The sequence below is a fragment of the Tupaia chinensis genome, unplaced genomic scaffold, assembly GCF_000334495.1.
Source record: "Tupaia chinensis unplaced genomic scaffold, TupChi_1.0 Scaffold000037_18, whole genome shotgun sequence".
Lineage (NCBI taxonomy): Eukaryota > Metazoa > Chordata > Mammalia > Scandentia > Tupaiidae > Tupaia > Tupaia belangeri.
In genome coordinates, this window is record NW_006159476.1 from 862181 (window position 1) to 885669 (window position 23489).

Sequence of the window (23489 nt, forward strand, 5' to 3'; positions counted from 1 at the left end):
GGGCCCGGGGCTTGGCCCGCCTCCGCCGGCCAGGGCCCTTTTCGCCCACCCGGCTCCCGGCCTCGCGCGGGGAGACGCGGACTCGCCCCCCAGGCCACCCAGGGGAAGCGCGGGCTTGGCGTCTGCGAGTTGTGCCGGCAGGAACTTGGCGCGAAGCTCGCGCTTAACACTCTGTGCTCGTGGTCTCCAGTGAATGGAAGCTTTCGACTTCAGTTTCGTGACGCTAGGAGAGAAGTTGGGGAATTCCGCCCCACCTGAGTCCTGCCTTTTGGGGGCACCCTGCCCGGGATCTTGGTTTCTCCGAATGTTCCAACAGATGAGCAGAATCGTGATCAGTTCCGAGGTGCTGGTTCTGGTTTGGACCCATTCACTGCGCGGTCGAAGGGTGACTCAGTGTCTATTAAGATTTCCAGATAACGGCCCTGCTCCCGCTCTGGATCAGTGTCAGCTCTCCCCCTTTCTGGAGCCGCAGGATGGAATTGGTTCCGTCTGCCCAAACCTTTTCGTCTGTGAAACGCCAGCTGCGAAGCCAGGACTTCCTCCGGCTGGAGTGGGTGCACCCGTGTCCTGGCTCTGTGGCTGACTTACTGTTTGATGCCCCTTTAGTCTTCCAAAGCCAGGCATGCATAGACAACTACTTTCATCTGTGCTTTTCCACGATCCTGGCGACCTCCCATTTAAAGGATTCAGATGAAGATACATTGTGAAGAGACGGTGCTAACGCATTTGGGAATTTAAAGGCAGGACCCATTGAAAAAGCCTTGAGAAATGTTTAGGCTCACCTTGCGAATGAAGGCAATTCCCAGATTTTGTATTAAAGTAGGGCACCCTGCTTTATTCCAACAGCTGGAGAACCAGTTCTGGGCTCTGGGCATTTGAGAACAGGTCCTTAGATGTTGTACCAGAATGCATATCCAAGAATTCAGTGGATGGCCCTGAGGGGAGAGCTGAAGTCTGGTCAGTGAATCCGAGTAGCGGAAAGGACCACTGCTCTGGGCTCTAGGCAGGTAGGCACAGGGCCGCAGTGCTCTCATTTGTTTGAGCTGCACACCTGGAACCCTCCCAGTGAGCACTAGGTAACCCCTCTCCTGGAGTGGCCTCAGCACAGGCCTGGTGCCTGCAGTGAGAGGGGCCAGTGTTCTTGGCTCCTTTCCACCCCCCTGGGTGTGCTCTGCCAGGCAGCTCCGAACTGTCATCCATCACTTGGCAGACCTAGAAGAGGCCGGAGTGACCTGGGTCTGGCTTCCACAGAAGAAACAGGGTCTGTATGCTGCCCATCAGCCACACTGCTAAGACCCCGGAAAGTGGCCCGTTGTCCTGTTACTCCTTTGTGCTGTAACCTAATTCTCTGGATGTGCCCGGTGTCACTTTTCCAGGGAGCTCGCAGTCCTCCCCACGTGCTTCTCACTAATCCGAGGGAATTAAAGCAGGGGCCACTGACTGCCGGTGTCGGCGGGTCCCTTGTGCTCGTTGGCAGGCTGTGTTACGTGTGTCCCCGTCTGCAGCCTTTTCCCAGGCAGTCTCAGTCTTCACGGAGTCTCTGATAGCAGTTAGAAGGAAATAAACTTGGGACTGACAAAGCCGGTATCCGGTGAGAGCGCTGCAGTCTTGGTACTGGCAGTGTGCAGTCTCCCGCTCAGTCCCAGCTGTCCATTTCAACACCTCCAAGTTCTCTTTACAGCCATCTGTTCCATTAGGTTTCAGTTACTGCCTCATAAATGTCTTTTTCCTTTGTCTTGACAGTTCTCTGCGTGTTTGAAACTTCTTTTGAAAAATGTTTCTTAATACACTTCTCTGGAATTTATTAATAATTGACTGAGGATTTATAGATTTGTTATTTTCTTTTGGAAAGTTCAATCTTCTGGCATGCGTCATATCCTGTCTTCTCATGGTCTTTTTAAATTTAAATTTTATTATTATTACTTTGCCATAGGGTATGTGTGCTTGCTGAGAGAGACAGAGAGAGGAAAAGTTAGAAATCATCTCGCAGGAAGAAATCAACCCCTAGGGGGGTTGGCCAAGTGAGAATTGAGAGATCAATGGGGGTGGGGGGCTGGTCAAGCTGCCGTCCTGTCTCCTTTATTTTCCTTTACAGATTTTGGGCATGCGCACACATGCACCCAGTGTAATTTTTTAAAAAAGAATTTATCCATTTATTTAATTCCATTTGTTATCTTTTAATTTGATCAGACAGAGAAAGGGAAAGCGAGAAAGCAAGCCACCAGGCCCAGGACTAGAACCACGGTTGACCATCTGGAAGTCCAGCACTTAAACTACCACACCACTTGCTGGTCCCTATTTTATTATTTTAAAAATTTTATATATTTTTAAATTTGCTACGGGTATGTGCACGCACAGAAGTGGAGGTTAGAGGAAAAGTAGAAAAGCATGCCCAGTGGGGATGGTCACACGACAGTCCCTTCTTCATTCTTCTCTTGGAATTTTGGGCACACACACACTCTGGAGAGTGATAGAGACAGAGATAGGGAAACTGAGAAATCAGTCCCTGGGGGGCTACATTCCCTTCTCCTCCATTCTCCTCTAGGGATTTCAAACACGTGTGTGCACACACACAGAGTGTATCTCAAGTCATCAGGTCTGGGGCGTAAACTGCACGGTCCACCCCTGTGGGATTATCTGCTCCAATCACCATCTCACTAGCTTGCACCTCCTTTGTTTTTAGTTAAATATCTCTTAATGGCTTGGAGTGTGTATTATCTCATGACCTGGGGGAACTGAGATAAGTAAATTCACTGTTTGGAACAGAATGGTTAGGCAGGTTGCCCAAGGTTGCAGTGCTGGTAAATGATGAACAGGTCTCTGGGACTCAAAAGTCCATAAAGTCCATGCTGCTCAGCCTCTAGTCCTGGCTCCTAGCACTGGGCTTGCTGTGTGGCATGGGTTTGCATGCCTGAACAGGACCCTCTCAACCCTTCTTACTCCCAGCACTGTTAGCTTTTCACTTTTGCTTTTGGTCATCGGGGTTGTCTGTGCAGGGTGGGGTGTTAGCAGTTCCCTGACTCCTACACACTAGGTGCCAGTAGCACCCTCTCCCACCTACACCTCCCCTGCCCTGTGACAGAAACATCTCCAGGCATGTCCTATGACCCTGGAAAACCTCTAGATTAACTCTTCTTTAACTATGGGTTTTAGTAGTTAGCGCTGATCTACAGCTAACAAATATTGACTAACCAGCTGTATTATGTGAGGCAATTAAATAATTTGAAACTATGTAAACTATAGGAAAATTAGAAATGAGGCACTAGCTCACTGTTTAACTGAAGTTTTTATGGAAAAACATTAGCTATCTGAAGTCTTTTTCTTTATTTTTTTAGTCTAGGTAAAATCCTGAGACTGCAGATAAAATTGTTATGCTAATATACAAATAGTATGTTTTAGTAATCTGTGTATCTTTTTTTTTTTTTTTGGAGAGATTTTCACTGTAGGGCGCGTGCGCTCGCCAGACAGACAGAGAGAGACATAGAGACAGAAAGCGAGAAATCACCCCCCAGGGGGGATGATCACGCCGCAATCCCTTCTCCTCCATTCTCCTCCCGGGATCTTGGGCACGCACACACACGCGCCTGGCGTGAGTTTTAAGCCACCGGGTCCGGGACACACGAACTGCTGTCGACTACGTGGGAGTCCAGCGACATAGCCATTACGTATGTTTCGTGTCCCCTTGTTTTTTTTTTTTTTTTTTTTTTTTGAGAGGTTTTTGCTATAGGGTGTATGCGCTTGACAGAAAAAGAGACAGAAAGCAAGAAATCATGGGGGGCTGGGGGCGGTGGGGGGGTGTGGCCACACCACAGTCCCTTCTCCATTCTCCTCTCAGGATCTTGGGCACACATGTACATGCACCCAGCATGAGTTTAAGCCACCAGGTCTGGGACTTGAACTATGGTCACCTACATGGGAGTCCAGCAACATAGCCATTATGCCAACTGCTGGTCCCAGTAACCTGTGTATCTTTACCTTACCTTGGGATCAAATTTGGTATCATGTATTGATTTACTTCTAAGGATTTGATATAATCTTTCTATTTGAAGCAAGTAGAGAATTATTTTACCATTAAATAGGTTTCCCTAGCAGGAGCAGAGCTGTTACCACCCGGATCATGAGCAATGCCTTGTAACTTTTTTTCATTACTAAAAAATATATGAAATGGGAGTGGGAGGAAGGGAATCAAGGGGCAAAAAGCAAAACATTAAATGGACACAAAAGTGGAAAATTACTTATTAATGATAAAGTGTATGATAATAACTTTGAATGGATTAATATATAGTATATTCATGCTGGGAAATTTAATTTTCTGTGCTGTAAAGATAAATGGTGATTGGATGTAAAAAAATAATATAGGGGCCAACAGGTGGTGTGGCAGTTAAGATGGCTGGATTCCCACATGGTTGACCATGGTTTGAGTCCCAGACCTGTCGGCTTGCTTTCTCCCTTTCCTTTTCTCTCTCTGCCTCTCTCTGGTCAATTTCAATAAAATTTTTAAAAAATAAAATAGTGACAATGAATAAAATAAAATCTTTTTTTTTAATAAAATAAAATCTTTAAAAAAAAAGTAATAATAATAAAAAAGACCAGAAGGTGGCATGGTGGTTAAGGTGCTGGACACTTCCACATGGCCGACCACAGCTTGACTCCCAGACCTGGTGGCTTGCTTTCTCATTTTCTCTCTCTCTCTCTCTCTCTCTCTCAGGTCAAACCGAAATAAATTAACAAATAAATGAAATTGAATAAATAATTCTTTAAAAAATAATATAAGAAAATAAAGGGAAAATTATTTTAACTCCAGAGGTAGTGTGCACAAGAGGGAGAAGTAAGGAGTGCAAGATGGTTAATGGTTATGTCACTGGACTCCTGCATGGCTGACTGTGGTTCAAGTCCTGGACCCAGTGCTTGAAACTCACACCGAGCAGGTGTGTGCCCAAAATCCTGAGAGGAGAATGGGGGAGAAGGGATTGCGGCTTAGCCAAAAATTGATTTCTCACTTTTTGCCTGTCTCTCCAGTGAGCCCATGTGCCCTATAGCAAAACAATTTCAAAAACAGAGAGAGAGAGAGGGAGAGAGAGAGAAAGAAAGAGCACTGCCCGTGGGCCCTGGTCTCTGCCCATGGGGTCTGGTGGTCCCACTCAATCCTTTTTACTCCAATTCTCTGTTTCTATCAGGTGTTTTTCAGCCATGTGGGATCTGGGTTCCTCTGTGCAGTGCTTAACCACTGTGGCCTAAGTTAATATTTCTTAAAACATCAGCCTTTTAAGAAATTGCTGTTGTAATAACTTGATTTTTTTTTAGTAGGTATTCTTAGTGGTGAAGATGATTATTGTAGTATTACAAATATTTATCAATGTTCAATATTACCTTAGAAGTTGAACTTCATCTTCTTCATTTTTTTTTTTCCCTAATTTTGCGGTAAGGGACATGTGGTGGCTGGAGAGAGAGAGAAAGTAAGGAAGCACCCCCGTAGGGATGGCCATGCCACAGTCCTCCCCACACCCTCCATGTGGGATTCTGGGCACCCATGCACACATGCCTGGCATGTTTCTCAAGCCACTGGGGCTGGGACTCAAACTGCTCAGTTGGCCATGTGGATCCAGCCTCCATGACTGCAACACCACAATCTGTCCCAGAAGTTTAACTTTTTAATTGTTGATAAACTTTTTAGAGTTCAAATACATATGAAAGACAGCTTTTGAAACATAGCTATAGTTTTCAAGTGAATAAAGATGAGCTTTTTTTTTGAAAAATAAATGGTAACCTAGATTTATATCTTTTTTAATAGTTATTTTAAATTAATTATTTTTAATTTGTTATAGGGTGTTTCTCTCACCCAAGAGAAATAGAGGAAGACTGGGTCTGGAACTTGAATTGCAGTGAGCCACGTGGGAGTCCAGTGCCTCAACCACCACGCCAATTGATAGCGTTTTTGTGTGTGTGTGTGTGCGTGTGTGTGTGTGAAGAGGTTTTTGCTATAGAGTGAGTGCGCTCGTCAGAGACAGAAAGACAGAAAGTGAGAAATCACCCCCTGGGGGGATGGCCACGCTGCAATCCCTTCTCCGTTCTCCTCTCAGCATCTTGGGCATGCATGCACATGCACCCAGCGTAAGTTTAAGCCAGCCGGTCCAGGACTCGAATTGCGGTCGAATACATGGGAGTCCAGCGATGTAGCCATTTTGCCATCTGTTGGTCCCAATTGATAGCGTTTTTAAGAGCATGTTCAGTGCATTATAGAGTTTAAAATTATGTCTGAGCCTCTTGTTGAGCAATTTCCAAAACTTTTTTATCTGGTAGGATCAACTTTGTCACTGTGCTTCATTTCTTTTGTATTGGCCTGCTGATTCTGGTTGGTATTTGTCTTAGTATCATGTTGCTGACAGAAATCCCTGAGACTGGGTGAATGAGGATAGGGTTGTTTTTTTTTTTTTTTTTTTTTTTTGACTCCTAGTTCTGGTGGCTGGAAGTGCAAAAGCAATACAAAAATGTTGGATGGAGCTTGTGGTGGAGCAGAGGTCTGCCAGAAGTGGTCTGTATGGAAGTGGCTTTTTTCCTCTGCATGTAAAACCCGGCAGACTCGATCATGGAGGCCCCATGCTAATGATACGATCACTCCCAAAGGCCCCATCATGGGACACCATGAAGGAACTAAGTTGTCACTTAACACCATTACAGTCCAGCCCAATTCCAGCCATGCGCATTTCTGGAGGACATCCAGTCATTGCTTACCAGATTCCACAGCAGGAGACTTCAGGGGACAGGCCGTTATCCAAGCTGGGGCGGTGTTCAGTGCCTGGAGACAGGTTCCGGCTCTGAGCTTCAGTAATTAGCAGTTCAGACCTGAAACCAGCCTAGACGTTGTTTTCAGCAGTCGTTATCTGTGGATGAAGCAACCAGCCTACAGAGGTTAGGTCTCCTTTCCAGAGTTATCACATCTGGCCTCTGCGCTTTCAGAAAACATTCGGCCCAATGTAGATGAGGAAGCATCAAGAGGTAGATAGTGATGAATCGTCACGAGCCGTTAAGCTCATATGTAAGTGGGGTTTGAGGACAAGCTACAGCTTTAATTAAGCTCATATGTAAGTGGGGTTTGAGGACAAGCTACAGCTTTAATTGTGACTGCTGGACTTACAAAGCAGTCGGTGTTTACTTCTGGTTTCTTGCCTCCTGTTTAGAAATCACAGTAAGTCATCTTACTGGGCCAAGCTCTGCTACATTAAAATGCATTTCAGCTTTCAGATGATGGTAAATTAAGCTTCAAACCAGCAAATAGGCGACTTGTGTTCAGCTGTGAAGTCAGCGTTAAAAACAGGTTATCCTGGTGTGGGATACTTTGGCACGTTGACTTGTCAGGTCCAGGGTACATCCTGTGTGTGAGCATCTGTATGAGCACGAGCTGGTTGGGTCTGTGGTTGGCGATGCTTGAGGGGAAAATGCAGTGGTTTAAGGTTAACGGTCAGTGAGAACAGAGAGACCTGAGAGGGCTGAATCGCATCTCGCCGGAGGACTGTAAACCCTACATTTACAGGTACCTCCTGTCCTCCTGCACCTGTTCTTTACACTTCTCTGCAGTGTTACCCAACCCGCAGGACTTCCTGGTGCCCACATTCCAGCAGTTTGTTGATATGGGGAACCGTATTCTTTGCCACTTAATTACACTGTGAAGATTAGCCTTTTCCATGTCATTGAGGCTGGGTATGCCCGCCCTCTCACCTCCTTGTAGTTGGTCTTACCGCTCTCAAATTAGCGAGTGATTCAACCTTACCTTTGGAGATTTGTATGCTCACTTACTAGTATCTCCCAAGTGTTATGACTTACATATTTCACCTTCAGTATTATCACTATCTCAGAACTCTATTTCACTGATACTTAAAAAACCATCCGGGGGGTGGGGGGACCAGCAGTTAGCGTAATGGCTATGTTGCTGGACTCCCACGCAGTCGACCGCAGTTCACGTCCCGGACCCGGTGGCTTAGAACTCGCGCCAGGCACGTATGCGTGCTTGCCCAAGATCCCGAGAGGAGAATGGAGGAGAAGGGCTTGCAGCGTGGCCATCCCCCTGGGTGATTTCTCACTTTCTGTCTCTCTGTCTCTCTCTCTCTGGCGAGCGCACGCGCGCTATAGCAAAAACCTCTTAAAAAAAATCTTGGAGGGGAGGGGGGACTAGCAAGTGGTTTGGTGGTTAAGGCACTAGACTCCCACATGGCTGACTCTGGTTTGAGTCCCAGACCTGGCAGTTTTCTTTCTCACTTTCCTTTTTTGTTCTGTCTCTTTGGTCAAATTAAAAAATAATGACAAAGTTAAATAATTCTTTAAAAAGAAAAAAAAAACAGTCTGATCTGTGCAAGTCTGGCTCTTGCTTGCCTTCCTTTCCTGTCTTAGTTCTGTTCTGTTATTTTATGCAGATTTCACGATGTCCTACCTTGTTTTAGGAGTAGTGACAACATTTTTAGATAGCTTGGTTAACAGATCAGAAATCCAGGAGTTGTCCGTTTTGTTCTAATCACTTTGGTTCTCTCAACTCTAATTAATCCACAAATCCAACCAAACGTTAATGCTAAAGCTGTATGTCTGGTGGCTGACTGAATGATAGTGACACGCGTTTACAAGGAGAGTATTGTCATGAAACGATCCCTGTTCCCAGTCCCCCAGCTCCTTAATATCCTGGCTACTCACCTGCACCTGTGTGTGTTTCAGGCCAACCCAGGGATCTGAACCCACGGTTGGCCACAATGCCTCCAGCCTTGCAGGGAGGGCACTTGCATTTCTGCTGTGTCATACCAGCTGGTCTGGCTTTTTTTTTTTTTTTAAAGAACTATTTACTTAATTTTTTTTTATTCAGTCATTTATTTTAATTTTACGGGAGTTGTGGGGAGGAGAGAGAAGCCACCAGATTCATGGTTCAAGCCACCAGGACTTGAACCATGGTCAGCCCTGTGGGAGTGTCCAGCACCTTAACCACCATGCCACCTGCTAGTCCCATCGGCTGCTCTGACTTTTAATGTTTACTTTTGAGCACTAGGAAAACTACTATGTATGTACCAGCTGTGTAAGAGACCAAGTTTGTTCAACTCCCCAAGCTTCCATTTCCTCAAAAGAGAATTATTAGGGACCAGTAGTTGGTGTAATGGCTATGTTGCTGGACTCCCATGTAGTCAACTGCAGTTCGAGTCTTGGACCCAGTGGCTTAAACTCACGCCGGGTGCGTGTGCGTGCGTGACCAAGATCCCAAGAGGAGAACGGAGGAGAAGGGATTGCAGCATGACCATCCCCCCTGGGGGGTGATTTGTCGCTTTCTGTCTCTCTGTCTTTCTGGTGAGCACACACGTCTTATAGCAAAAACCTCTCCAAAGAGAAAAAAAGAAAAATAAAAAGAGGATTATTCGTAACTTTTACAGAAAATGTATCGGGATTAAATGAGAGCAGACAAAACCCGTCATCGTTAAGTACTTGTGTTAGCGATTGTTAGTAATAACACAAGATTGGAAAAGATGAAAGGTAGACATTAATTTAAATCTATTATATCCTTGATATTTTAGGGAGTTAAGAGTACTAACTGCTAACACACTTGTCTTTTTTCTTTTTTCCCCCATTTGGTTAAGTGCATACTCTTGCCTGAGACAGATACACACACACACACACAGAGAAAGGGAAAGTGAGAAAGCACCCCGGGAGGGATGGCCATGTCACAGTCCCTTCTCGGTTTCTTCTTTCGGGAGTTTGAGCGTGCATGCACGTGGACCCAGCATGTTTTTTAAGCTGCTGGGTTCATAACTCAAACCAGGTAGTGAACCGTGGGAAGCCAGCTGCCTTCACCCCAGCTGGCCCACACACTTGTTTTCATCTGGCTGGAGCACGTGCACGTGCACCGAGAGATGGCGAGAGGGGAGCGCTGCTCTTCTGGCCGCCCTCGCGCCCGTCCAGTCTCGGGCACTTTGAGATATGCCTGGTGTGCTGACATTCTCAGTCACTGTGGCCAGAAACAGTGTGAAGTGCTCCTGAGGCCCAGGCACCACGAGTGACCTGGGCTGAGCCCACAAGGCTTTACTCCGGCTCTGCTCGGTAGAGACTACACACTGTACCAGCGGTCAGTCGGTTTCAGCTTGAGTTATTCTCCATAACTCAGTTCTTGACACCACGCACGTATTTAGACGGCTGGCAACAGTTACTTTCTTCTCTATTATTGACTTAAAATATCTTCATTTTTGGGACCAGCAGTTAGCGTAATGGCTATGTTGCTGAACTCCCATGTAGTCGACTGTGGTTTGATTCATGGACCCGGTGGCTTATAACTCACACCGGGCACGTGTGTGTGCATGTCCCAGATCCCAAGAGGACTCGAGGATTGTGGTGTGGCCATTCCCCCGAGGGGTGATTTCTCACTTTCTGTCTCTGTCTAGCGAGTGCACGTGCCCTATAGCAAAAACCTCTCAAAAAAAAAAAAAGTCAGTTTTAAAATACTATTTCATAATTAAAAAAATATTCCTAATAATTTTAAACAAACACAGTAATGGGTAGATGGTGAATTTCCCATCTGCTCTTAGTATCAGAAATACAGAAATGAACAAAAAAGAGCTTTGGGTTTGTGCATGCACAGTTTTCATGGTAAGGATTTTTTTTTTTTTTTTTTTGAGAGAGATTTTTGCTACAGAGGCATGTGCTCGCCAGAGAGACAGAGAGAAACAGACAGAAAGCGAGAAATCAACCTCCCGGGGGGATGGCCACGATGTAATCCCCTCTCCTCCATGCTCATCTCAGGATCTTGGGCACGCACGCACACACGTCCAGTGTGAGTTCAAGCCACTGGGTCCGGGACTCGAACTACAGTCGACTACATGGGAGTCCAGCGACATAGCCATTATGCTAACTGCTGGTCCCTCATGGTAAGGATGTTTAAATTGCTGGAAGCTACACAGTTATGTTGCGAGTGAATACAGTAGTGCTTCCCTGTGTGCCTGCGTTTATTGCAGTGTAAGAGATGAATTCCAAATGACCCACTTGTAAAATGCATGGCTCAGTACATTCAGTGTTAAGCTTTAATTCCTTCAGGAACCGCTGTTATTCTTTGATCTTACATTGTATTTTGCCTAAAAAGTAGGAAGGTAATTTCAAGGAACAGTTTCTTATATTCTCCCTTATATCTTACTGTTATACTGACGCAAATCATTTTCCCTTGTAGACTATCTTAAAGGAAACAGTAACTTTTCAGTTTCTTTGCCAAAATATCCTAAAAATAAAGGAAGTAATACACTTAAAAATAGCAACTTGGGGACCAGTAGTTAGCGTAATGGCTATGTTACTGGACTCCCACGTAGTCGATCACGGTTTGAGTCCCGGACCCAGTGGCTTAAACTCACGCTGGGTGCGTGTGGGTGCGTGCCCAAGATCCCAAGAGGAGAATGGAGGAGAAGGGATTGTGGCATGGCCATCTTCCCCAGGGGGGTGATTTCTCGTTTTCTGTCTCTGCTTCTCTCTGTCTTTCTGGTGAGCACACACGCCCTATAGCAAAAACCTCTCCAATTAAAAAAAAAAAAAAAATAGCAACTTAAATGAGAACTGCTGGGCCAGCCCCGTAACTTAGTGGTTAGGGGAGCCAGGACCACCATGGTTCAAGTCTTGGGCCCATAGACATGAGGAGTACTCCAGGCAAGTGTGCCCAGAGTGCCGACGGGATGCAGAAGTAGAGAAGGGGGTGTGATGTGACCAGGCCCTCATTGGGGTGCTTTCTCACTCTTTCTGTCTGTCGCTGATGAGTAATTTAAAAACAAATAGAAGTATTGAATTTTCAGGGGCTCTTCGGAAAGAGTAACACTTGAAGGGCACACTGCATGTCGGGCCTCCACGTGCTTCCTTAGCATGACTCCACCCCATCAGTTTCCTAAAACCCAAGTCCAGGCCGGCAGGTGGTGTGGTGGTGCAGGCGCCGCCAGATGCCTGCATGGCAGATTGTGGTTCTGGTCGACCTGACAGCCTAATTTTCTCACTTCCCCTCTCTCTCTCCCTCTCTCTTTTTCTCTCTGATGAGCACACACGCCCTCTAGTAAATTAAAAAATAATAATAATAATTTTAAAATTAGTAATTCTATTTTTTTTTTTTAAAGCCCAAGCCCTCATTTGTTCACTTCTGATTGCTAACTATAGGCGCATTACGAGGGAAATGTGGGAGAATTCGGGAGTGTGCTTTCCTGCTGTGTTCGGCTAAGTACCGCTTTGGCTCTGTGCCTGCTCTAGTTTTACAGTGTATAAGCTTTTCACGGGCAGGGACCAATTGGTTACTTCCCCGGCTCACCAAGTACTAACTCACACACCTGCGGAATAGCAAGCTTTAAAAACATCCGTTTATTCTCACATCAGGTGCAGGTTTGTGCATGACTCTAAGTGCTTCGAAGTTACCTGAGCCCGACCCCAGGACTGCCACGCTCCGCGGAGTGTCTACACATCGCACAGAGCCCCATGTCTGCTTGCGGCTCTCAGGCAGGCCATGCTGACCTCAGGGCTGCTGCGGGAGGAAGCGAGGGCAGTTTCTGGGAGGCGCTCACTGGAGCTCCTTGCACAGGACTGGTCACTACCGCAGGTCCCACCTGCTCTGTGTCCGTGCAGCCCTCAAGCCTCAGCGCCCTTCCCTGTGGGTCTCAGTGTCTGCGCTCCTTCCTGTCCTAGCCGGCCATGCCTGCCCCTTCCTGTTCTGGTCACACTCCCCTCAGGGCCTTTGCTCCTCTCTCTGTTTCCCAGAAACCTGCAGTTGCTTCGCTTCCTCAGCTTTCTGCTGGGTACAGCCCATAGGAGAGGCCTCTCCTGACATTCACTTGCAGTAGCATTCTCTTCCTTACCCGGCATGCGTTTCTGCTTCCATCTTACACCTACGTATGGACTGTGTCTCCCCGCAGCATGCAGGCTGTGAGCACTGGCCTCGCACCGTGTCCTAACAGCAGCGTGGCGCGCGGCAGGGGCTGACTGTCCAGCGGGTTCAGGCAGCATCCGCATCTCAGCAGTGAGCCCCTTCGGGAATTGCCACGTTTTGAGAGAGAGCTTACCCCTTGTTATAGATGAATGAAGCACTAAGTCACTGTTTCTCTGTTTCCCTTCTAGGTTTCAGTGTGGCCCAGAAGCCATTCGGGGCCACATACGTGTGGGGCAGCATTGTACACGCACTGCAAACGCAGGTGGAGGTGAAAAGGCGGAGGCACCGCTTTCAGCGTCACAGCGACTGCTTCATCGGCTCAGAAGCTGTGGATGTCATTTTTTCTCACCTCGTTCAGAATAAGTATTTCGGTGATGTGGAGATTCCTCGGGCCAAAGTGGTGAGAGTGTGTCAAGCTCTTATGGACTACAAAGTATTTGAAGCAGTTTCAACCAGAGTCTTTGGAAAAGACAAAAAACCTACATTTGAAGATAGTAGTTGCAGCCTTTATCGGTTCACCACGACCTCTAGCCAAGGCGGGCAGTCAGGCAAAGAGAACCAGCTGTCCTCCCCTTCCAGGTCAGTCCAGGGTGCGGTGTCAGGGATGCTGGCAGGGCTGTCCGCTTCTCTATGAGAGGCTGACTGGCTTTGCTTTTTAAGCAGTAAATTGGCTAAAATTTAGGACCTAGGAGTAAATTTGATACAGTGAAATTTTGTTAATTTTTTATTTTTCTGTTTCAAGTTATAGTTACAGTGTAAAAAATGTTAGAGAATGGGACTGACAGGTGGTGTGGTGGTTAAGGGCTCTGGACTCCCATATGGCCAACTCTAGTTCCAGTCCCAGACCTGGCGGCTTGCTTTCTCACTTCCTCTCTCTCTCTCATTCATGTGCCCAGTTACAAATAAAATAAAATAATTATTTTTTGAGAGATTTTTACTATAGGGTGCATGTGCTCACCAGAGAGACAGGAAGTGAGAAATCACCCCCTGGGGGAGATGGCCATGCTGCAAACTCTTCTCCATTCTGCCAAAAAGTGGCAATTTCCAAAGGGACTTACTACTGAAATGCTATTAACTGAGATTTTGGGCACACATGCATACACTCCTGGCATGAGTTTTAAGCTGCTGGATATGAGACTTGAACCACAGTCGACTGCATGGGAGTCCAACGATGTAGCCATTACACCATCTGCTGGTAAGTGATTCTTAAAAAAATAAAAATATTAGCGATGTGTGTACAGAGCGTGAGAACACAGTGAAGTGAAGGCAGGCAGGGAGGACCCCAGGTGTGAGGCACCGCTCGACTCTGGAAGCAGCAGATGAGAAGCATGAAAGGCACCTAGGGGTCAGGATGCAGAGGGCATCCTAGGACATTAAGTTAAGGTGTCTGGGTGATCACAGGTGTTGAGGGAAGCACTGAGGAGGTGAGAGGCTGTCCGCAGCCGGGTGGCAGCCTGTAGGCAGAGGCAGTGAGGAGCCTGCTGCCTGCTGTAGTCTACAGAAGGTGAGGGCTGAACTAAGCAGCAGCGGATCTCACAGGGAAACGCAAGACCTAAATGGGCGACCGAAATGGGTAAGGATGTTGCTACGTGATGAAATTGGTTGTTTGTCGTGAAGTAACTTTCCCTTTATTCTCCTCAGCCAAACTGCACAGGTGACACAAAAATGTAACTGAAGCTCTTAGAATTCTGATCTGACCAGAAGTCAGAGTGTTAGTGTATTGACTTTCAGTTTTTTGGGGTTTTTTAAGAATTATTTTGTTTAACTTTACTTATTAACTTTTTAAAATTTTTTATTTATTCATTCATTTTATTTTAATTTGACCAGAGAGAGAGACAGAGAGAGAGGTAAAGTGAGAAAGCAAGCCACCAGGTCCGGGACTCGAAACGTGGTTGGCCATGTGGGAATGTCCAACGCCTTAACCACCACGCCACCTGCTGGTCCCCCTACTTACTTATTTTTAATTTGACCAGAGAGGGAGAGGAAAAGGGAGGGAAGGCAAGAGAGGGAAGAAGGGAGAGAAACCAAACCATCAGGTCTGGGACTCGAACCTCAGTTGACCATGTGGGAGTCCAGGACCCTTAACCACCACGCCGCCTGCCAGCCCCCGACTTGCAGATATTTCTAAAACTCTGCCTGAAACATCAAATATACCACCTGTCTATAGGAGGGTAGGGCAGTCCGGATGCAAGTTTCAGGACCCGGCGCTCTGTCAAACCCATGGGCCAGTTGCATTCAGGAATCTAGAACTCAGCGATTTTAGAAAAGCTGCTTTGTACATATGGATTGTATCCTACCCGGAGAGGTAGGATCTGGGACAGCATCTGATGACAGCATATTAATGTTTCTGAGGGGAACAAAAGGATTTTCGTACCAACTGGGATTATAAAGGCTAGGGTAGTCTCAGGACAGGTTTTGTCACTCTCTCAGTTCTGAATAAAAGTTTTGATTTTCAAAACTTTTAGGGTTTCTGAATTGCAGGTATAGGGTTGTAGATCTGTACTTGGGAAATGATGAGCATTATTTACCAAAGAATGCACTAGAAATATAAATAACTGATTAAAAAAAAAACAGGTTTAAGAAAGTTTGGTTACATTTTTTAAATTGGTGATCAAAATTGTAGTCATTGAATTTCTTAAATGTAAGTAAATTTTCATATAATTTATTTATAGAATATATATTTAAGTTGCCAGCCTGTAGGCAGAGGCAGTGAGGAGCCTGCTGCCTGCTGTAGTCTACAGAAGGTGAGGGCTGAACTAAGCAGCAGCGGATCTCACAGGGAAACGCAAGACCTAAATGGGCGACCGAAATGGGTAAGGATGTTGCTACGTGATGAAATTGGTTGTTTGTCGTGAAGTAACTTTCCCTTTATTCTCCTCAGCCAAACTGCACAGGTGACACAAAAATGTAACTGAAGCTCTTAGAATTCTGATCTGACCAGAAGTCAGAGTGTTAGTGTATTGACTTTCAGTTTTTTGGGGTTTTTTAAGAATTATTTTGTTTAACTTTACTTATTAACTTTTTAAAATTTTTTATTTATTCATTCATTTTATTTTAATTTGACCAGAGAGAGAGACAGAGAGAGAGGTAAAGTGAGAAAGCAAGCCACCAGGTCCGGGACTCGAAACGTGGTTGGCCATGTGGGAATGTCCAACGCCTTAACCACCACGCCACCTGCTGGTCCCCCTACTTACTTATTTTTAATTTGACCAGAGAGGGAGAGGAAAAGGGAGGGAAGGCAAGAGAGGGAAGAAGGGAGAGAAACCAAACCATCAGGTCTGGGACTCGAACCTCAGTTGACCATGTGGGAGTCCAGGACCCTTAACCACCACGCCGCCTGCCAGCCCCCGACTTGCAGATATTTCTAAAACTCTGCCTGAAACATCAAATATACCACCTGTCTATAGGAGGGTAGGGCAGTCCGGATGCAAGTTTCAGGACCCGGCGCTCTGTCAAACCCATGGGCCAGTTGCATTCAGGAATCTAGAACTCAGCGATTTTAGAAAAGCTGCTTTGTACATATGGATTGTATCCTACCCGGAGAGGTAGGATCTGGGACAGCATCTGATGACAGCATATTAATGTTTCTGAGGGGAACAAAAGGATTTTCGTACCAACTGGGATTATAAAGGCTAGGGTAGTCTCAGGACAGGTTTTGTCACTCTCTCAGTTCTGAATAAAAGTTTTGATTTTCAAAACTTTTAGGGTTTCTGAATTGCAGGTATAGGGTTGTAGATCTGTACTTGGGAAATGATGAGCATTATTTACCAAAGAATGCACTAGAAATATAAATAACTGATTAAAAAAAAAACAGGTTTAAGAAAGTTTGGTTACATTTTTTAAATTGGTGATCAAAATTGTAGTCATTGAATTTCTTAAATGTAAGTAAATTTTCATATAATTTATTTATAGAATATATATTTAATTTTGAGAAAGTGGGGAGTTTTAAATTTTTATTCTCCTAAAATTTGCATTTGCTATGTTTTTGCTCTGATTACATAAGTGCTCTAGAAACTCTGTACCTAAACACTAAAACCCTTGTACAGGTTTACTAATAAACAGTAATTTCAGAATAAATTCACCCTAGGTATGCAGACACATTATTTAAGTCATCTGAGATCAAGTCGACCAGCTTAGAGGATCTGTGGGGAAATCTGAGTTTAAAGCCTGCTGAATCCCTGCATGGCAATATCTCTACAACCCTGTCTCCCCAAGGTAAGCCGAAGATAACACAAGTAAGAAATAGAAGACTAACTTCAAACAAAGTTATTTAAAATGTTTCGATCTTACCCTTTACTAGAATTTAAATATTTCAAGCACAGAGAAAGAGTGCACTATGTGTTAAAGCTGTTTATGTGCAGTTCCAACAGAAGTCTATTCTCTTAACAAACAGATGAGTGTTAGAGCTCTGAAACACTGACTTCTGTCCTCAGCTGGCAGAGAGTCAAATCTGAAAGTTTTGTGTGCAGAGTTTAACTTAAAATGTACTCTTCAGAGAGTTCCTTCCCTAAGATTTTATTAGGTTGAAAAAAAATTGAAAAGTGCATTGAAACATGAACAAAATTCTTAAGTTCTTTCTTGCCTGTGGCAAAGGAATATAGTTTAATGACTTTGATTTCCACTCTCCGTCCTGGTCCAGTCATGGAAGCCTTGAGTGCAGTAATTTGGAGCCAGTAGTTTCAGACCAGCTTTTAGACTGAATGAGTCATTCTTCTTTCCGAAGTCCTTGTTAACATGTTATATGACTTGAACTCTTATCTCTGACAGATTGCTTTTTACAGTACCAAGAATGGAAAGAATTTCTGTCGTCCAAAGTCTACTCTCCTACACTTTAAACAAATCTTAGATTGTTTTCATTGTTGTAAGAGAGCACTTCAGAAGGTTGACTTTTTCTTGTCTTTTTTTTTTTCTTTCTGTCTTTTGCCTACAGATTTATAAGCTTAGGCATGCCTAGACAAACGTGATGGTGAGCACATATTAACTGTTAATTGTTACTTTCACCCTGTCGTTTTTCGTTTGTAGTTGTTAATGAAGTATGGCAAGAAGAGACAATTGGGCGTCTACTACAGCTGGTAGACCTTCCACTTCTTGACTCCTTACTCAAACAGCAAGAGATTGTACCTAAAGTCTCTCAACCTAAGAGGCAGCCCGACATGGTCAACAACAGTAACTCTCTGGACCGAGGGGTTCTCAAGGCTTACAGAGACTCTCAGTATGTGGAAATACAGTAGTAATTTGAGTGTGTTTCTAGCAAGACTATAGATAATGGGTTTAGATTAACTTTTTTTTTTTTTTGGAGAGATTTTCACTGTAGGGCGCGTGCTCTCGCCAGACAGACAAAGAGAGACATAGAGGAGACAGAAAGCGAGAAATCACCCCCCAGGGGGGATGGGCACGCACGCACACGCGCCTGGCGTGAGTTTTAAGCCACCGGGTCCGGGACACGAACCACGGTCGACTACGTGGGAGTCCAGCGACAGCCATTATGCTAACTGCTGGTTTCCTAGATTAACTTTTTAATCCTGCTTTCCATTGGATAAGAAATGCATTGTCAGGGGCCGACAGGTGGCGTGGTGGTTAAAGCTGCTGGACTCCCACATGGCCATCCATGGTTCAAGTTCCCGGACCTGATGGCTTGCTTTCTCACTTTCCCTCTCTCTCTGATCAAACTGGAAAATAATAATAAATAAAGTTAAATAAAGTAATTATTAAAAAAAAGAAATGCATTGTCAGCTGATATTACCAGTATTTGAGAAACTGAAAAACAAAATTACCTTAGTCAAAATCAGAACATTTGGGACCAGCAGGTGGCATGGTGGTTAAGGTACTGGACACTCCCACGTGACTGACCACAGTTCAAGTCCTGGACCTGGTGGCTTGTCTTCTCACTTCCCCTCTTTCTCTCTCTCTCTCTGTGTCTCTCTGTCAAATTAAAAATAAATGAATGAATAAATAAAATTTAATAAATAATCATTTAAAAATAAAAAAATTTAGAAAGATTTAAATTTCATAATTTCTTACTCATTTTCTTTCACATATTCTTTGTTAAGTTTCTGAAAAGGGACCTGGAACAAAATTAACAGATTTGATAAATTCTTGGAATCCTTTGACTATATATGTATTTATACTCTTCTAGAATGTCTGTTAAATATGTCATTTTTTTGGACATTGAGCATGTATGCTTTTGGGGGAGAAAGGGGAAGAGAGAGAGAAAGTGAGAAAGTACCCTTTAGGGAGGATGCCCAGGTCCAGTCCCTTCTCTAGTCCCCTCTCAGGATTGGGCATGTACACACTCGCACCTGGCGTGTTTTTCAAGCCACCAGATCTGGGACTCAAACTTTGCAGCCAGCTATGTGGGATCCAGGTGCCTTAACCGCCACATCACTGGCAGGGCCACAGCTTACATTTTACGTACTTTATTAGTTTTAGCTTCCAGTGAACTATTAATATAAAAAGTTGACGTCAAAAGGTGGTTTAAAACCTTACGTGAATGGGTGTGGTGGTGTGCATCTGTAATCCCAGCTCCTTAGAGGCTGAGGCAGAGGGATCGTGTGTTTGAGAGGCACCATAGCAAAACTGTCTCTCAATAAAACCCAGAAACACCTTGCCTGAAAAAGGTAATCCCAGGGTACTAGTTATTAACCTTAGCACGTATAATAGAAGTCTATTTAAAACCTTAAATTATGTTACTACAACCTAAAGTAACATGAAAACATTTTACACTTAATCTTTTACATACATAATCAGAATTTGTGCTAGAAGTGACTAAAGATCATCTAGCTGCACCTTATACACTTGATGAAGCTAATGTCCAGAGAAGTGAAGTGACCTGCCTGAGATCACTCACCTGGGGCATGGCAGTAGAGAACATGATTTGTTTTTTAAATGTAAATCTCAACACATTGTATCTTAAAAGTTAGTCATTTTATTTCTTTTTTTCCCTCAGATTTTTGCTGTAGGGTGTGAGCACTTGCCAGAGACACAGAGACAGAGATAGAAAGCGAGAAATCACCCCCCCCCAGGGGGATGGCCACAATCACCCCACCCCCCCAGGGGATGGCCACAATCCCTTCTCCTTCATTCTCCTCTTGGAATTTTGGGCATACACCTTCCCAGTATGTTTTAAGCAGCTGGGTCCGTGATTCAAACTGCAGTCAGCCTATGGAAGTCCAGTGACCTAATCATGAGTCCATCTGCTGATCCCACCATTTTATTTCTTGAAATGTAACATTTTTCTAAAGTTCCTCAAGTGCCATTTACATTGTAATTGGTGGTTATTTTGGAATTTTATCTCTTTTCTGTTCCCGCCTGGGGCTACAGCTGACAGGTCATATGCAAAGTGCTAAGTAAGCAACCTTGCCTTGAAGATATTCTGGTCCAGGAGTTAGACCTGGGATCTGGTCCTGCTGGGGCATGAACTCTCCAATATGAATGCAGAGTTTGTGTTTCCAGGTCCTTTTCACCTCTGTGTCATAGTGGGTAGCCTCTATTTCTGCGCATAACCAAGAAAGAAGAAATAAAACATATTAAGTTGAATTTTTAAACTGATATGTGAGGTTTACATGATCTAGCTATATATTAAAAGAACTGCACATGTTGGAACCAGCAGGTGGAGTAATAGTTATGTAGCTGGACTCCCACGTAGTCAACTGAGATTTGAGTCCTGGACCCAGTGGCTTAAAACTCACACCGAACACGTGTGCATGCCCAAGATCCCAAGAGGAGAACAGAGGAAAAGGGATTGCGGCATGGCCATTCCCCCTAGGGGGTGATTTCTCACTTTCTGTTTCTCTGTCTATCTGGGAAGCACATGTACCCTCTAACAAAAATCTCTCTTAAAAAAAAAGACACATATCATTAAGTGTGTCAAAATTCATTCAGGTAGCAAGCAGAAAAAGTAAATTAGGAATTATGTGTATTTTGTTATTCTTTGCCTTTTAAAGTAATCTCTCCTCCTCACCCCTAGAGAAGATGAGTGGCTCTTTGCAGCCGTTGACTGCTTAGAATACCTCCCAGACCAGATGGTGGTGGATGTCAGCAGAAACTTTCCTGCACAACCTGATAGAACCGACCTAGTGAAGGAACTGCTGTTTGATGCCATCAGCAAACATTACAGCAATAGGGAACCTCTGTTAAATCATTTCTCTGATGTTCATAATGGAATTGCAGAACTCTTGGGTAAGTGTGATCTTATTGGATACTAGAATTTATCTTTTGGAGGAAATAGGAAAAAGTTAATTTTCCTTGAAATTAATCAAAACAGTATTAGTTCAAGCTGGGAGCAGATCTGGATTGATCTGTGGAAAGTATGTTCATTTTAAACTGTGATAATGATCTAGCCATATATTACAAAGAATTACACACATCACTAGCATATGATAGGTCTCATTTGGAAAGAGGCTTTAGAAACAAGTTCTAAAGTCATTCAGAAACTCGTCGTTGCCGCTGGAGAAAGCTTCTTTCAGTCACCAGAAGTTCAAGCCTAGAAGTCTCTGCTTTGAAGAGTTACCAGCACACCACTCTCCCTGGTCTCCCCAGAGGCAGGCCTCTGCCGTTGTTCCACGTGGTCTATTGAAAACAAATCAGGGTTTCCAAGATACCCTCTGTTATTCTCCGGAGGAGTTGGATATGTCAGTATCGCACACAGAACAACACTCCAAAACATACCCAGCCAATGAAAACCAAGGCGGGAGTTCATCTGCAAAGCCCAGGGTTAGAGCTGACACTCCACGTTACAGGGCAAGGATTCCATGTATCAGCCGCCAATTTGAGTACAGGTTACCACAATGGCATGGGTTCTTCATTGTAATTCCTAGTCTTGTTTTGGGAAATAATTTCAGATAAGCATCCTATTTAGCTTAAGCCATAATTTTAATCTTGTTCCCTTTAATACTGCCATTTTTCGTCATTGAAAGTAGTTTTTCTTTTTGGCTAAAGTGAATGGGAAGACTGAAGTAGCACTGGAAGCCACTCAACTCCTCCTCAAGCTTTTGGATTCCCAAAATAGAGAGGAGTTCAGAAGACTGCTGTATTTCATGGCTGTTGCAGCCCATCCTTGTGAATTTAAATTACAGAAAGAAGTAAGTCTTTTGTTTAAGTCTTAATTATATTCAGCCTCCTTAATACTCCAGAACCCACGTGTCAGGTTTTCCATCTTCCCCCATCAATATGCTGAAATGGATAGTAGCTATTAACAGTTCATATTTCTTTATATTAAACTTAGTCTTTTAGAAACATACTATGGGGTGTGTTCTGTTTTATTTTTATAGAGTGACAACAGAATGGTTGTGAAAAGGATATTTGCAAAAGCTATTGTTGATAATAAAAACTTGTCCAAAGGCAAAACTGACCTTCTGGTACTCTTTTTAATGGATCATCAAAAAGATGTTTTCAAGGTAAAACTCCAGTCGTTAAACTGAGTTTCTGCCATACATCAGTAGATCAAAATGCATTTGAATAATTTCCTGTGTCCCTTCTTTTTGTTAAGATTCCTGGAACTCTACATAAAATCGTCAGCATTAAACTGACAGCCATACAGAAAGGAAGAGATCCAAACAGAGACACAGGTAATCCGAGCAACGGCATTTCATAATCTTCCAAAGACAAACTCCTACAGTTTATTTGAAAATGCTTTGCTATAAGTAGTTACACTTTACTATAATTCTTTAAAAGTACACTTCATGAGAGAGACAAGCACCCCTGTTCGGGTCCCCACACCCTGACCCGTCCCCTCCTCAGGCAGCCTGGATTACGGCTGCACAAACAGGCCCAGGTCACAGACCGGGCCTTGCCCATGTGGGCCTGGTTGTCAGTGCTCCACCATTGTCTGGTCCCCGTAGCTGCACTTTTCATTTCCTCTAAATTCTAGACATCTGCCGCATGTTGTCCAGACTTAGCAGAGAGCCTGTGTTGTCAACAAGCACCTTGACCGGGGCTAGAAAGTCAGTGGTGCTTATGGTCTTCAATGCATTTTACAAACGTAGGAAGAAAAGCATAAAGTATTGCCTGGGGCCAGCAGGCGGTGTGGAGGTTAAGACACTGGATCCCACATGGCCGACTGAGTAGTGTGAGTCCCAGACCTGGCAGCTTGAGTAGCACGCCAGGTGTGTGCACACGTGCCCAGAATCTCACAAGGAGACAGGAAGGGAAGGAACTGTGCTGTGGTCGTCCCCTGGGGTAGGTTTCTCACTTTCCTTCTTTCTCTGTCTCTCCTGGCTAACACAAGCGCCCTATAGCAAAACTATGAAAAAAAATTGCCTTTTTCTAATTAATAATGAGGAATAAGGTAATTAATTGAATAAACTGTATACCTTTCAATTTTAAGGATATATTTACTGCCAGAGAATTGATCAAAGCGACTATGCTGACAGTACACAGAAGACAACCAAAGGCGAACTGTTGACTTTACTAAAAACTATTGATGAGGATTCAAAACTGTCTGCCAAAGAGAAAAAAAAACTGCTAGGTCAGTTCTATAAATGTCACCCAAACATCTTTACTGAGTATTTTGGAGACTGAGTTTCTAGTATTTCTATGTAAGTTGTGTATTTTAATAATAAATTATGATTCTAAAGATCCAATCACA

General features: G+C 44.3%; 1 protein-coding gene across 1 annotated transcript; it reads left to right on the forward strand.

Moving 5' to 3' along the window:
- Nucleotides 1–1083: 1083 nt before the first annotated feature.
- On the forward strand, nucleotides 1084–23489 carry DEPDC7 (DEP domain containing 7; the record flags this gene model as incomplete). The annotated part of the gene is made up of 9 exons (XM_027772038.1): nucleotides 1084–1261; nucleotides 13093–13483; nucleotides 16992–17119; nucleotides 17927–18116; nucleotides 20871–21082; nucleotides 21842–21984; nucleotides 22174–22299; nucleotides 22392–22470; nucleotides 23229–23489. Coding segments are annotated over 9 exons (1641 nt in total), but the record flags the coding sequence as incomplete, so codon positions are not given.